General features: G+C 47.8%; 1 protein-coding gene across 5 annotated transcripts in view; it reads right to left on the reverse strand.

The window, feature by feature from the left end:
* ECPAS (Ecm29 proteasome adaptor and scaffold) overlaps positions 1-15,656 on the reverse strand; it is an 83,634-nt gene that overhangs the window by 21,334 nt on the left and 46,644 nt on the right. For all 5 annotated transcript variants that reach the window (XM_077345292.1, XM_077345293.1, XM_077345294.1 and 2 more), the window contains 10 exons: positions 9,894-9,995; positions 7,480-7,603; positions 6,044-6,189; positions 5,593-5,647; positions 4,098-4,212; positions 3,812-3,880; positions 3,384-3,501; positions 2,448-2,615; positions 1,541-1,620; positions 343-448 (listed from right to left, as the gene is read on the reverse strand). In XM_077345292.1, the coding sequence (XP_077201407.1) occupies positions 343-448; positions 1,541-1,620; positions 2,448-2,615; positions 3,384-3,501; positions 3,812-3,880; positions 4,098-4,212; positions 5,593-5,647; positions 6,044-6,189; positions 7,480-7,603; positions 9,894-9,995 (1,083 nt within the window). The remainder of the gene's footprint in view (positions 1-342; positions 449-1,540; positions 1,621-2,447; positions 2,616-3,383; positions 3,502-3,811; positions 3,881-4,097; positions 4,213-5,592; positions 5,648-6,043; positions 6,190-7,479; positions 7,604-9,893; positions 9,996-15,656) is intronic.

Raw genomic sequence — 15,656 nt, forward strand, 5'->3', positions numbered from 1 at the left:
CCAAACAATGGGACGAAGAAGTTGTAAGCTGCATTTGGTCCCCACTGGACAGAAAAGCATAATATGCATAAACTAATAAATATTTCATGCTTTTACTTTTAACACAGCTCTGAATTGAATAGACATAATGGTGCTGAAGGGGAAGCATTTAATGTCCCTTCCATGTCCTTCCCCAATCTCTAGATAGTTCCCTCCAAAACATCTGTTAGCCTTGAAAGGGGGGGGGGATAGAAGGGAAATATTAAATTCTTTATTTGGGAACTGTTTGTGAAGGGCATGGCCTATTTCCTGCATACATGGCAAACAACTTCCCCTATAAAAAGCAGTTTTATTTTTAATTACCTTAATGTCATCTTGCACTCTAAAGAGAGTCTCCCAGATTTCTGGAAGCTTATCAATAATGTCATCCAAGGGTCTTCCTCTTAGCAAGTCATTCAGTGCTAAACAGCTGCAAACAGAATTAATATACTGTAGCAAAGCAATGTATAGTTTAGGACCAATTCAACTATCAAAAAAGAAAGTTAGTTTTGTCAAAAGTTGCTGAGTATATCAAGATGTTGTTGTATCTTTTGAACTGCTTTTGGCAAACTGGAGTGGTGGGATACACTTATCAAAGGTATAAATAAACAACACATGTTAGGCGCAGGGCTGGCCAAACTGTGGCTCTCCAGATGTCCATGGATCACAATAACCATGAGCCCCAGTCAGCACGGCCAATTGTAAGGGTCTCATGGGAATTGTAATCCATGAACATCTGGAGAGCCACAGTTTGGCCACCTCTGCTCTAGTGGTTGCTTTGATTATGTATCCAGGTGAGTCTCACCAATTGTTCAGTCAATACCAGATGAAATCCTACACCTAGAATTCAAAGGTATTCAGCAAGCAGTTCTGCTATTCCATCGTTGGATAACAGCTGTCAATTGAGATATCACATTTTTATCCCACCCTTCCTTCACAGAAGCCAGGACAGTATGCATGGTTCTTACAACCTCAGTTTTACCCTCACAACAACACTGTGAAGAAGGGAAAGCTGAAAAGGGGACAGACCCAAGGTCACCTACCAAGTTTCATGGTTAAATTCATTCATTTCCCACTCCTTCTTCCATACACACATGGTCCTACCCAGACCCTACTGTTTCTGAGGGTTCCTAAAGTTTTGGGAGTATTTTTTTTTCATGGGAAGATACAGTAAAAAGGAAAGCCTCAGAAACTCCAAAACAACCCTGAAAATGCCACATGCAGCCTTTTTCTTCCTATTTTATAGAATAGCTTATTTAATGCAATATTAGTGTTCAGTGTCAAAGTCTGGGTTTTGGCTGATTCAAGCTGTGCAGAGTTTTCCTCCCTTTAGACTAACCACTTTTACAGTGGAATGTAGGCATCAATTTCAGTTCAAGAATCTTTGTCTTCCCTTTCTTATATTTTTGTCCCTTAGTTATATTTTTAAAACATTACATAACCTAACACTGGAAAGCTATATCTGCATTTTTAGACTTTCCCAAAGCAAGATTGTTTAACTAGCCAACAGTTTCAGCAATACCTGGATTCTCGAATTCGCCACATGTTGCTGGTCAGGTTGCTTAGTAGATCATCAAGGATTTCTTTCATATATTTGTCTACCTGAAAAGAAGGAAAATTGTGAAATGATCACTTTGTCCAAAGCCACAACTTGGTATTACTGTATCGCATAATGAGCCAACAGCAAAGTTACAACTGCATGAAAACATGAATCACAGATCAGCTCTCCCAGAATCTTTTCATGTGAATAACAACAGCTGACAATCTAAGAAATTCTATTCAAAAAGGAGAGACCACCATGGAGTAATGTGTCAAACAGAAGAAACATCTCAGGGCTGCTTCTCACAATGATTTCCCTACATCAACAGTGCTTGTGTGTGCAAAAAATTATATACAACTTCGTGTGTGGGAAACGCACATATTGCTTGGCATATCAAAGAGAAGATGCTATAACCAGTTGCATGATGACACAACGAAACAGTCATGTATGTATGACCTGATCTGAAGAATAAAATACAATCATTTCCCTACAGTTATTATTTCTACATATGTAAATAGTCACATAAAACACAGATAATCCCATAAGAAAACAAGACTTAGTCTGAGGAAGAGTGCTTGCACTCGAAAGCTCACGCCTTGAATAAATCTTTGTTGGTCTTAAGGATGCTACTGGACTCTGATTTTGTTCTGTTGTGCTACTTCAGACCAACACGGCTACTCACTTGAATCTATCTAGATAGTCACATATAACACAGTCATGTGTCAGCTTGTTTCATGGCATGTGTTCCATCATAAGGAGACTTCATTCCTCTCCAAATGGTTTTTTTCCTGCTGCTTAAGATTCTTAAGCCATGCAAAAACTCTAACAATGCAACTGATTGGCAAAAACACATGACAACCATACTGGAAATTCCCCCTTGTTCACTTACTGCAGATTTGTCTGTCACTAGAGCATTCCAAATGCTGGTCATAGCTTGCCGAATCCCGATATTGGGATCAAACTGGTAGCGATAGAGACGAGGAAGCAGCTGGGAAAGGAAAGGAGCCAGTTGTTCCCCAGCTTTGGTAGCGATCACATTAAAACCAAAAGCTGCTCCCTGTGAAAACACAAGAACAGAAAACAATGTTGAAACCAAGCACTAAAAGACTCATTTAAATTAATGTATACACATGCCACACAGGTTATGTGAAGGGACTGGACGATAATGAGAAAATATTCAACAATAGCAAAATCCTTATCGGCATGATGTGTAGAATTTTCGATATGACAGGCACCCTGGCGGATAAGAGTATGCAGGAACACACGAGTATGACTCACAATGGTCTTGCTGTAAGGTCTTTGATAGAAAGGCTTTTTGGCCCTTTCCAAATCCTTACATTCTGTGAGGATAGGATTCAGAACGCCAGTCAGAAACTGTGGGTCAAATGCCTTCAAAGTGACGCATTCTGTTGGATCTCTAAGAGCAGGGGTGGCCAAGCTGCAACTCTCCATATGTCCATGGACTACAATTACCATGAGCATGGTTCTGGTAGAGGCTCATGGTAATTGTAGTCCATGGACATCTGGAAAGCCACAGTTTGGCCACCCGTGCCATAGAGGAAATCTGTGGAGTGAGGTGGGGATTTTTGCCAATTCCTCCTTCCTGTGGCAGACCATCATGCTGCTCCAGGGTGAGGGATTTTATTTGCCCCCCCCCCCAAGCATAGCTATTTAAGCTACCACAGGAATGGGGAAGCAAGGATGTCACAGTCCTGGTACAGAAATCTCTTCCATCCATGGAAATCTTCCATGGGATCCAGCCCATTACACAGCTCTTGTTTGGTTCATTCTGCCATCTGCTCTGCAACAGCTCTAGAAACATTACCTTCCGAGAGTTCCACATTGCATGATGATTAGCTAAATTCATGAATTTGTACACCAGGTCCGGCTGGTTGAGGTCACTAGCAAGCGAACAAAGCTCCTGATAAGTAGAAAGACCCTGGCTTGGGAAAACAGAAACAAAAAAATGGATGTTACCTTTGGGAGAGGATTTGCAGGGTGGGGGGAATAAACATTTATTACAGACTGTATCCAAGTAATCTTCTGGACATAAGTTTTGGGAAGCAGTTAAGTTAAAATAGTTCCACAATAGCATGGTATTTTACCTACAATGCGAATGGAGGAAATCCACAATAAAATCTGCTGGGAAAAAACAAAAGCTTCAGCATGCATGGAATTATTGCTCGAGAGAAAGATCCAGGAAGGAATCTCCAAACAATCAAGCCAAGAACACGAGTCAACCAGTGAGCTTACCCATCCGGAGTTTTGCCAAGGCCAGATCCCTGGAACACCACAGTTTCCCCAGTAAGTTCATGCCTGACTCTAAGAAAGAAAGAAAGGAAAAGCATGTTTTCATGTGCTATATCCTGAAACCAGTAACCCAATAATTCTTAGTATCAACAAAGTTACCGTTCAGCCCTGCTTTTACAATTAGATGTCTATTGATATATTTGAGAGCACCACCCAACAAACCATTATATTTAAAGAGGCTGTGTTCTGCCTCTTTAATAGACCCCACAGACAAGAGATATACAGATACCTTTTGCCAGTCATCAGAGTATCAACAAGTGTAGTGACCAGTTCCTGTTGATCTTGTTCACTCCCAAGCTCATACACCAAACCAAGCCCTTTCGAGGCAACATCTTGGCTTAGTTCTAAAAGAATACCAGAAAATCTGATGAGTACTAATATGAATCTGCAATACATTTTATTACTATTTGTTACTGAATTCCTAACTAGTCCAAGAAGCGGGGTTTTAAAACTACAGAAACTTTTGAAACAAGCTCAGACAATCTAATGGCAACCATGACAGCCTTCAGTTCTTTCTGGAAAGTTGCCAAAATGTAATAGTCCACAGCATCTTTCTAGAACTGGCTGTGCCACCTCTGAAAGATAGGACTGGTGAAGAGAAATGAGAGGAACTATAAACTAGGGGCAGATATAAATGATAGCAAATGGTTCAAGTGCTTTTCATCAGCCAAAATGGAAATGCATTAGTGGTAACACAGAAATATTCTGGTGAAAGCAAGTGTCTTCTGAGAGTGACTTTTGCAGAAAGATGTTAGTTTTCAAGCAAAAACCCCATAAACCAGCTAGTGGAAAGACATAGCCTGCCATTATGAAACAGGAAACTGGTGGTATTCTCCCCAGCAGTTATACCCTTCAAAGGCCACTAGAAGTCAACGGGCTTAAAAAGTTTTAATTCCTGCTTAGGATGACCTGTACATGGCAGATCCGGAAGTTCCAAATGTATTTGTTTAGGTTACTTTTGGACCACCTTTCTCCAGTCTAAGGGCTGGGTTCCTCTTCTTTCCAACTATCCCCCACCCCAAAATAATGCTTACAGAGAATTCCTTTTTTCACAGAATATAATGGGGGGAAATCGTTAACTGTGTTAATGATCCCACACACACACACACTTCATGCTTTATAACTTGTGGCTTTGGTGATCAGTTAAGGTCTCTGTTTAACAGGCTAACCCAACAAAAGCCATTGTCTATTTCACTGTATTTAATCACTGAAAACATTATGTCAGGTTGTTTACACCTCTCCCACTCACAACAAATTAAAACACAGAATATTGGCATTTAAATAGCCCATTTTTCAAAACCATATCTTACATAACATGACTAATTCTCAGGATCCATTAATGTTACAGTGGATACTTTAATGGATTGCTAAATGTCAAATATTTTGTTTTATGTGGGAATGAAATACATCTTGGCTAAATCTGGGGATAAACTTTTAAAGAATTATTTACTTGGATCAACTCTGGATAAAACTTTTAACCATGAGAAATTCTGAATCTGAATTCCAGGAACTCCATGCACCAGTACCATCTAATTCTGTATCACTGAACTCAATATTAAACCTCACAGTCTCCAAAATACGTTCAAACTGGAATTAAAATAATAAATAACTGCATTAAAAGTCACTTTTTCTTCCCCCTTCAGTACCTATAGTTCACTTGCATTTCTGATAAGGAATTGCATGTACAATCAAAAGGCAAAATTAATAAATGCAACTCTACTTACCATCACTATCAGACAGAACAGACACAAATGCACTTTGAATTTCCTTGAGATGAGACTACAGGAGCGGAAGGGGAAACAAGCAAACAAAAAAGAGGTCTTACATTCTATGACAAATGTCCTTTAAAAAAACAGTACCTTCATGCAATCAAAATGCACTGCTGTTTCATAACACAAACTTGAAAACTTTTTCCACTCCCAAAATCCCATCTTCAGTCCGAAAGGGAAGGAAGCAGTTCCCTTGACAAAGAGTTCCTGCCTGTATATTCATACCCTTTAGCCAGGCTTGACAATTGCCATCAATGTGCAGCTTAGATTACACCCAAGAGACCTTTCTTCTGCTGTTTTTGCTCAGCAATACACAGCAGTTCAAGAACAACAGAAAGTTGGAACACACAAGGGGGGGAGGCTCAAAGGATGAGAGGTGGGAAGAAAGCAGGAAGAGGCTACCTACCTTAATCTCTTTGTGTGTGCTCAGCTTCTTCACCAGCGACAAAAGCCAGATGCAGGCCGCTTGTCTTATGTGAGGGTTGGGGCTGACAATATGTTTATTCAAAATGAGATCCAAGACCCAAGGAACCACATCATTAACTTTCACATCTATTGCAATTCAAGAGATGGGAGGAAGAGAGAATTGAGACACGATTAATACAGAAAGAAAAAATATTGGGGATTTGATCAGCACTTATTAGGCTCCAAGTTATTCAGTGGTATGGCCTCTTTGTCTGAGCTGCCTTTTACCAGACATAAGAAAAGCTACAACATTTTCCCAGAATTTATAGTGGGGGAATAAATCAGGCCTAAGCAATGTAGGAGCTGAACAGCTGAATACACTACTGGGAGTCTAGAACTACTGAATATATCACTGACAGGGCTGCGAACATGCTCAGTGGGTGAGGCTGGATCATACAAGAGTGGCATGCCTATCTCGTTAGGTAAGGCCACTGTATGTCTTCTACAAGAACTTGATTGTGTCTGAGTTGACAGCTTGGAAATTTGCATGCTGGGTGAAAGGGGATTTTAATGAGGTAAAGCTACATTGTCAAAGGTAAAATAAAATCTTCTTTAAAGTGTCTAAGGTCTTTTTGGGATCAATCAGGCAAAATGCTGTCCAGTTTGTGTTTTTTGGAGGTGGGGAATAAATGGGGAAAGGGGCGGGATGAAGCAGCCTTCTCCCTATCATCCAGGCTTGCATGCACTTTGTTTTTAAGCCTACTTTTAAGCCTGCATAACAACTCATTGTGGTCCAGTTACCATTTCCATCCTCTCACACATCTACCCAGATGTAAATAGAGTCTGAAAGACCACAAATCTCCAAAAGGGGAGAATGCTGTATTGTTCTGGCATTTCTCCATAGCAAAACAGCAGTGTTAATTTTTAATTTAAAATACTTCTGCGTTGTGGCATTAATGCATAGCAATGCAGAAGTGCCTTTTAAAAAAAATTAATTTTGGGGCTTGGGGGGTGGAAGAAAGTTTCAGTCCACAAGAATACCACTGTGCTGTGATTGACAAAGCAAGGAGCGGGGCGGGAGGGTGGGAAGTTTGGCTTGTTTTCCCTTGCAGCCTCATTGGGAGGCAAAAAGCCATGACAGGGCAGAGGGAAAATATGGGAGGGGTCTTCCATATGGAGGGCTGCAAACGCAAGGTTTAACATCCTGTGTTTGCAAGCACGAGGCCACTTGTATTTTCCCCCTTTGAGCAGAAATGGACATGGAATTGTATATAAGCTTACTTCTAGAAAGGTACCAAACATTTGGGATTAGAGAGTAGGACTGGAGCAGGTGATCATTAGCTCCTGTTGACATCAGTATGTTACTTATTCAGGATAAAACATTGTGCACACAACTGAGTGTGCACCTTTTCTAGATCTCACCACACTCAGACTTACCAGCTGGAGGGGTATACTCTTCTTCAGCCACCATCCATGCATCACGGGCAGCTACAGAGCTGGTCCCTATTGCAGCACTGGTTATAGCCTCGCCAACAGTGAACTGGAGTTCAATTTGCTTGGCCTGAAAGAGAAAGTAGGGAAAGCACTGACAGAGCTCAGCAGACAAGGGATCCATCCCAGATATTATGGAATGCCAAAGGAACAAGGGTAGTGTACGCTTCTTGGATGAGGTATTCAAAGCTGTTCAGCTGACAGCTCATTCTAAGGGCCTTTTCGCACAGGGATCTTTGTTGCAAATTGTTTGCGGAATGAAAAATCGCCATTTAAAATAGTGGAATTCGTCGTTATGCATACCTGCCTTTGTAGTGGAATCAGTTGCGTTTTTTAGCGTTTCCCACAGGCTTCCGGTCTCGGCAGAAATCGCTAGAAAGGAAGCGCTATTGCCAAGCTCGTCCCGCCCCTGGCCGTCAAGCAGCCAATGGGCAGCCGTTAGCATGCTCCCAAACAGCCCCTTTCCCTTTAAGAAAGGTTTTTTAAAAAAAAAACGACCCATAGCAACGAATCTAGGTAGATTCGTTGCTACGGAGAGACCCATCCAGCTGCCTAATGTGAGCTGTCGTTTGATTGTATGATCGTTTGCACGCTGCCTCGAGTGATAAAAAAAAAATCCCCCCCCCCCCTCTCAAGGGCCCGATTTTCGGCTGAATTTATTTGTAAAAAATAAAGGGACTTTATTTCAGCAAACGAGCTTTTCAGTGGTTTGTGCTTAGTGACTAAAGGTGAAGGACTGAAGCCAGGGAAGCCTCTAAACAGAAAGAGGCTCGCCGGTGCGTTTATCCCCGCTCGCTCGGAGAAAAAAAAATGGCGATCGCTTCGCCGGAAGTTTGGAGGAGAGAGCCAGGGGGAGGGACTTTGAAGAACCAGCAACAATGGTAACGCACAGGTCTTTAGCGCTACTGTTGCAGATTGGTTGCAGGAGTGTATCGCTATCCGGAGGGTGAATCCACTTTTCTGGATTCCCCTGAAAGCGCCACAACGAAGCGCTTTTTGCTGATTGGTTTCAGGATTGTTGCAGATTGTCTACGACGTCGTGGGTTATGGCAAATTAGTAGCGTTTCCAAATAGCAACCATTCTGCTACTTTGAAGCCGTGCGAAATGGCCCTAATATTTAAAACCAACTGCACTTCAATGCCAAGACTCCACCTCCCTATACAACTTCTCAAATTTAGGGAGAAAGCAGAAATTTTCCATCTAGCTAATTTTTGAAAGCAAGAAAGACCCTTCAGGAAAGACAAAACATTTTAACAGAGGCAAGAGCAGTTAAGTGGGGAGTTGGTGAAGCACAGTGCCAAAGCCTACAGCCCCAAGAGCACTTTTCTGGGAGTAAGCCCTAGTGAATAAAGCTGGATATTCAGAGTAATGTGTTAGTGGTAACACAGAAATATTCTGGTGAGAGCATGAACATTCTTAATTCCTGGCAAATAGATGGGCAAGAAATGGAGGTAGTGACAGATTTTATTTTCCTGGGCTCCAAGATCACTGCAGATGGGGACTGCAGTAAAGAAATTAAAAGACACTTGCTCCTGGGGAGGAAAGCTATGGCAAATCTAGACAGCATCCTAAAAAGCAGAGACATCACCCTGCCAACAAAAGTGCGTCTAGTCAAGGCTATGGTCTTCCCAGTTGCTAGTATGGCTATGATAGTTGGACCATAAAGAAGGCCGAGCATCAAAGAATTGAGGCTTTTGAACTCTGGTGCTGGAGAAGACTCTTGCGAGTCCCTTGGACTGCAAGGTGAACAAACCGGTTGGTCCTGGAGGAGATCAGCCCTGATTGCTCCTTAGAAGGCCAGATCCTGAAGATGAAACTCAAATATATATATATATATATATATATAGCAATCCCATGGACAATGATCCTCCAGGCCTTCCTGTCCTCTACCATATATATATGTGAGTGTGTGTGTGTGTGTGTGTGTGTGTATTTGTGTATATATATGTATATATGTGAAATGCTGTCAACACAGAAAGTACCAGCCAGGGGGTTATGGAGCTTATCCTTGTATACATAAATGCTATTTAATTGTTGTTCATAAGCTTCAGAAGAGAAAATGCACACAGAACTACCAACATGCGTAGGGAAGTCAACAAACAATGTAAAAGAAGAGGCCCACTGCCACAGGGAGTGGAATGTAGAAGGAAAGTGGATAGACCTGGACACTAGTTCCTAGCTCAATCAAGAAGCAAAATCAAAACCTTAAATATCTAGACTGCAGATAATGTTCCTTCAAAATGTCTACATTTACTTTTGAACTTTAGAAAATCAGGGGCATGAAATTAAAGCTATATTTTAAAGGGCAGAACTGTCTACCTATTTTACGCAAACCCTTCTTAATGTACTGTAGTATTACCTCTACGGAATCCATTAGTCCTTGCAAGAGTAGTTTCTGGTGAGGAAAGTCTCCATCTCCCACTGGAAAGTAGCCAAGTGTCTGTATGGCTCGTTCTTTCATCTGAAAGAGACAGGGGAGCTTATTTTCCTGCTTGAACATGGAAGACAATCGAAAAAAGAACTTAAAAGTACATCAAATGCACATTACCACCTACAAGCTCTGTAAGAACCAGCACAAATACATTTCTGATTTAGTTCAGCAGTGGAATAGGCTGCCTAAGGAAGTGGTGAGCTCCCCCCCCCCCCACTGGCAGTCTTCAAGCAAAGGTTGGATACACACTTTTCTTGGATGCTTTAGGATGCTTAGGGCTGATCCTGCGTTGAGCAGGGGCTTGGACTAGATAGCCTGTATGGCCCCTTCCAACTCTGTGATTCTGTGATACTACTATCTTTGCATGCACTTGCTCGATATCTCTTGTGTGTGAATTCTTCCCTTTCCCCCCGTTTTTGGTAACAGTTGGGTATTTCTGTGTACAATAGGTATTAATGCTAACCTTGGTTAGTTTAAATCAGTCTGCAAACCCAGTCTTAGCCATGGTTGCTAACTATGGTTTAAATAAAACCCTGGTTTAGGGAGCATGTCTGGTCTCTTGCCCAAAATATGAACACTATATCTATTATGCTGATTCATATTGAACACTATCATCACAATGCAAGAACAGAATGAAAGTCTGCAGGCAGGGCCTGTTATTTGATTCTGCCTAATGTGAAATGCTCAGTTTGTTAAAACCCTGAGTAAAAAGAGTAGAAATATAGGAATGTGTGCTTATTCTGTCATATCTAAATAGTCATATCATTATATAGTCATATCATGCACTGGGCATAGTACTGCAAGTTACTGTGTTGCCAAAGTAGAAAAATGTGAATATGTGCATTGTCAGTTGGAATTCAGACTATGAAAGGCAGGTTTTGAAGAAAGTGTCGTGGTTCGGTCCTTGGTGGCTGGGGAACCGGACCGAACCCCGCCATCAGAGGCGCCCGCGATCACGGAGGTAGGGCATGGTGATCATAGGCAAGCCGGCAGCTGGGCGCCCCACCCGATCGTTGAGGTGGCAATGGCCGCTAAAGAACCTCAATGTCCCCCTCCACCTTTTGACAAGGGCCCGGAGATGGCCCTTTGTTCCAGGAAAATGGGCCATCAGGAACCCCGGAAAACCTCGCATATGTGCATGAGTCATGATTGTATCGGCATGTTCCCTCCGCAAGTACTGGGTGGGGCAATACAGCCTAAGGAGGTGGGTTTTGTATAAAAGGGAGCTTCCACCTGGAGTTCGGTGGAAGCTCTTACTCCATACCAGCGGACTCCACGTTGCTGAAATAAAGCTTGTTCCTGTTGTATCGTTCACCAGGCCTGGCGTGACGTTTTCTTCAAAGGGGCACCCTGGTTTTTCAGTTAGCAAGCGGGTCCCCGACATCGTAAGAGCTTCCCACCGAACTCCAGGGTCGGCATCGCATCCGAGCGCTTATCGGGACGGATCCAGAGATGGCGTTTTCAAGCAACGGGGCGGTCTCGACCCCCACGAACCCCGGGAACATGAGTTTAATGTCCCCGGGAGATTTCCTCCGAAAATCGGGGGGCCAGGAGCAGCTGTCCGGGACCCCGAGACCCTCGGCAGTGGCGGCCAAGGGAAGGCGCCGGGCCATGGGGTTCCCAAGCACGGCGGGGAGCGCGCCGAGGTCTGGGGGGTTGGCCCCAACCTGGGACACCCAGCTGAGGCAGGCGCTTCGCCCGGAAGGACCTGAGGAATCCCTAGAGGACCTGCGGCGGGCCATGGCGGACTTGGCCAGGCGCTTGCAGGCAGCTGAAGCCTGTGAGCAAGCTCGGGCCGGGCCCGGAGGGACTGGTAATACAACGGCGGAGGGGATCGCGTCGAGTGAGGACGTCTCCAGCGACGAGGACGAGCCCGGCACTGGTGAGCGGGCCCCGGACCCCGACCCGGAGCAGTTTTCAGTCCCGAGTAGGCGAGACGGCCAGCGGAGAGGCGAGACAGCAGAGGATCTCGGGGGAGCGGGTGAGCCGACGGGGCGGCGAGAGCCGGACCAACGCAGGAGCGACGTGCAAGGCAGGGAGCGGCACGGCGTCGTTGGGCAAGTTGGTAGCCGGTGGAGCGGAGCAGGACGAGACGGCGGACGCCGAGAATCCCGGATCCGGAGGGGGTCGGACTACTCTCCAAAACGTTCCCCCCCAGAGCTTAAGGCGCGTTTCGACGGGACGCCGGACGACCTCCCGCAGTTCCTCCTCCACGCGCTGACGCATGCCCGGAGGTATGGAGACCGGTATGAGGACTCCGAGGACTTGGTCTGGGGGGTGGCCTCGTGTCTCCAGGGCAAGGCGGGTCAGTGGTACCTAGGGTTGGCCGAGCGCGGCGACCCGGCAACTCGGGACCTGCAGGACTTCGTGGTCGCGCTCCGCCGACGATTCCAGGACCCCCAGGCTGAGGACAAGGCAAAGAGTCGGATCAAGGGACTTCGACAGGGTACTAGGGGGGTTATGGACTATATAGACATTTTCCGGAGGGAAGCAGGCAAGGTGTTCTCCTGGAACGAGGAGACCCAAATCGAGTACTTCCGGGAGGGCCTTAACCCGAAGCTTAGGGAATGGGCCGTGATCAAGGGGACGGAAGAAGATCTGTCTACACTGGAGGGGTGGTGTTTTGTGGTCGCCAAGCTGGAAGCCAGCCTGGGTTGGGCCGCCGCACCCCCCCCGGGAGGCCAAAGGCGGGTCAGCCGAGGCGCCGAGACCGGGCCCCGACAACTCTCGCCCCAAACGACCCCCGAACCCCGAGCGGGAAAGGAGACGCCGGGAAGGTCTGTGCCTGAAATGCGGGGGGTCAGGACATTTCGCAGCAGCGTGCCAACGGCAAGGGGGGGAGGACCGCGGGCTCTCCCAGGGGGGAGGTGCGACACGCCCCCAGCAGGCACGCCGGGCGGAGGACCTCCGCAACGAACCGGGAAGCGCCCAGGCGACGGGAAACGGCCAGGACCTGCTGTAGACGGCGCCGGGCAGCAGATCCCGCGGTGCGAGGGAAAACCCCTACAGCATGAGGCGCGACCTCCGAACGTGGTAATTTTAGAGCTTCGGAACCCGGAGAACGGACTAAGTTGGGTGGGGGAGGCTCTTTTGGACTCTGGATGCGACCACAGCATGGTCCACCCCCAGATAGCCCGGGCTTTGGGGCTACCGAAGCGCATTCGGAAGGTTCCCCTGGTTTTCGTCCAGATGGACGGCAGCCCGATTCAGGGGGGACCTTTCGGGGAGGAGGTGGGTCCTATCGCCATCCACATAGGGGACCACCAAGAGCTGCGGTGGCTGATCCAGGTCCCCGTAGCGGGATATCGGGCGGTGTTGGGCCTGGATTGGCTGAAGGAACACAACCCCGTGGTGGACTGGCGGGCGGGGACCCTGAAGTTCGACTTGACGGTGGGTGCACGGCATCGGGTCCCCCACGAGAATTCCAGCCACAAGAGGACGGCGGCGCGTCCCAGGGGAGCGGCGGCGGCGCAGCAGGAGATACCAGAGCCCGAGGTCCCGCCAGAGTACCGAGACCTCGCAGCCGTTTTCAGCGAGCGGGAAGCGGACGAGCTACCCCCACACCGCCGCACGGACTGCGCTATCAACATCCCAGAGGGGGCGGTACTACCCAAAGGGCGCATCTACAAGATGAGTGAGGGTGAGCTCAAGGACCTCCGGGAGTTTTTGGGTAAAAATCTGGCCCGAGGTTTCATCCGGCCCGCTTCCAGTCCCATGGGAGCTCCAGTCTTGTTCGTCCGGAAAAAGGATGGGTCCCGACGGCTGTGCCAGGACTACCGGGGCCTCAACGCCATCGCAGCGGGGAACGCTTACCCCCTCCCGCTGATCCCGGATTTGCTGGCCCGGCTGGGCAAAGGGACTCTGTTCACTAAGCTGGACCTAAGGGAGGCGTACTACCGGGTACGCATCCGGGAGGGGGATGAGTGGAAAACAGCGTTTAACTGTCAATTGGGACAATTCGAATTTAAAGTGATGCCGTTCGGTTTAAGCGGGGCACCTGGGGTTTTCATGAGTCTAATTAATGAGGTGTTGCAGGACCTTCTGTTTCAGGGGGTGGTTGTTTATTTGGATGACGTCCTGATCTACAGCCAAGATCCCCAAGAGCACGTGACCCTGGTGAGGGAGGTGTTAAAGCGCCTGCTGGCAAACCACCTATACGTGAAGCTGGCTAAGTGCGAATTCCACCGTCCCTCCCTGGACTATTTGGGCTACCGCATCTCAGCCCAGGGCATAGCTATGGACCCCGAGAAGGTGCAGGCGGTGCTGGCCTGGGAAAGGCCCCGCACCCGGAAACAGCTACAAAGCTTCCTGGGGTTTGCTAACTTTTTTAGAGGCTTCATCCCCAGATACTCCTCCGTAGTGGCTCCCCTCACGGACTTGCTAGGTACCAAGGGGAGAGGTCCTCGCGCCACGCGGCCCAGCGCAGCGCTCGGCTGGAATGAGAAATCGGAGGCAGCGTTCCTGGCCCTCAAGCAAGCTTTCGCGTCTGAGCCCACGCTACTGCACGTCGACCCAACCCAGCCGATGGTGGTACAAGTCGACGCCAGCGACGCAGCAGCCGGGGCGGTTCTCCTGCAGCGAGACAAGGCGGGACAGCTGAGGCCGGCGGCCTACCTCTCACGAAAATTCGCCGAAACGGAGCGGAACTGGTCTACCTGGGAGAAGGAGGCGTTTGCGATTAAGTTCGTCCTCACCGAATGGCGGCATTGGCTGGAGGAAACAGAGGAGCCGTTCGAGGTCTGGACAGATCACAAGAATCTGGAGGCGCTCCGGCAACCGCGATCCCTGAACGCCAAACAGATGAGGTGGGCGGAGTTCTTTTCGCGGTACAATTTCAAGCTTGGTCACATCCCCGGCAAAGAGAATTTCCTCGCGGACGCCCTCTCCCGTCTGCCGCATTATGGGGAGGGGTACGCTCCCTGCACCAGGTCCGTGTTTGGTGAGGAGCAGCTGGGACGGGGGGTCGTCACTAGGCGTCGGGCCAGGGAGGAATGGGAGCCCGACCCGGCGACCGCCCCGCTCCGAGACCGCCTAGTGGCAGCCTACGGGACAGACGAGGAGCTGGCTGAGCTCCGGGACTCTTTGATTTTGGACTCCGGTCTCTGGCGGAGGGGGGAGGCTGTCTACGTCCCGGAAGGGCTACGACGGGAAGCCCTCAGCCTCTGCCACGATGCTAAGACCGCCGGGCACTTCGGTTTCGTAAAATCCTGGAAGTTGGCCCGGCGGCGGTTTTGGTGGCCCAGTCTGCGGCGGGACACAAAAGCTTACGTCAGTGGTTGTCCTGTCTGCCTGACCTGCAAGCCGGGGGTTGGCAAGCCGAAAGGTCTGCTGCACCCGCTCGAGGTCCCGACCCGGCCGTGGTCAGTGATCTCCATGGACTTTATAACAGACTTGCCTCCCAGCAAGGGGAAAACGGTGATCTGGGTGGTGGTAGATCTATTTTCCAAACAGGCCCATTTCATTCCTTGCGCCAGTGTCCCCAGTGCCTCACAGTTGGCTCGGATGTTCCTGGATCACGTGTTCCGACTGCACGGGCTGCCGGACAAGGTGATTTCCGATCGGGGCTCACAATTCGTGTCCCGGTTTTGGCAAGCTTTCCTGCGCCTGTTAGACATCGAGCAAGGGCTGAGCTCCGCTTACCACCCCCAGACGGACGGGCAGACCGAGCGGGTTAATCAAGTACTGGAGCAG

The sequence above is a fragment of the Paroedura picta genome, chromosome 7 (assembly GCF_049243985.1).
Source record: "Paroedura picta isolate Pp20150507F chromosome 7, Ppicta_v3.0, whole genome shotgun sequence".
Lineage (NCBI taxonomy): Eukaryota > Metazoa > Chordata > Lepidosauria > Squamata > Gekkonidae > Paroedura > Paroedura picta.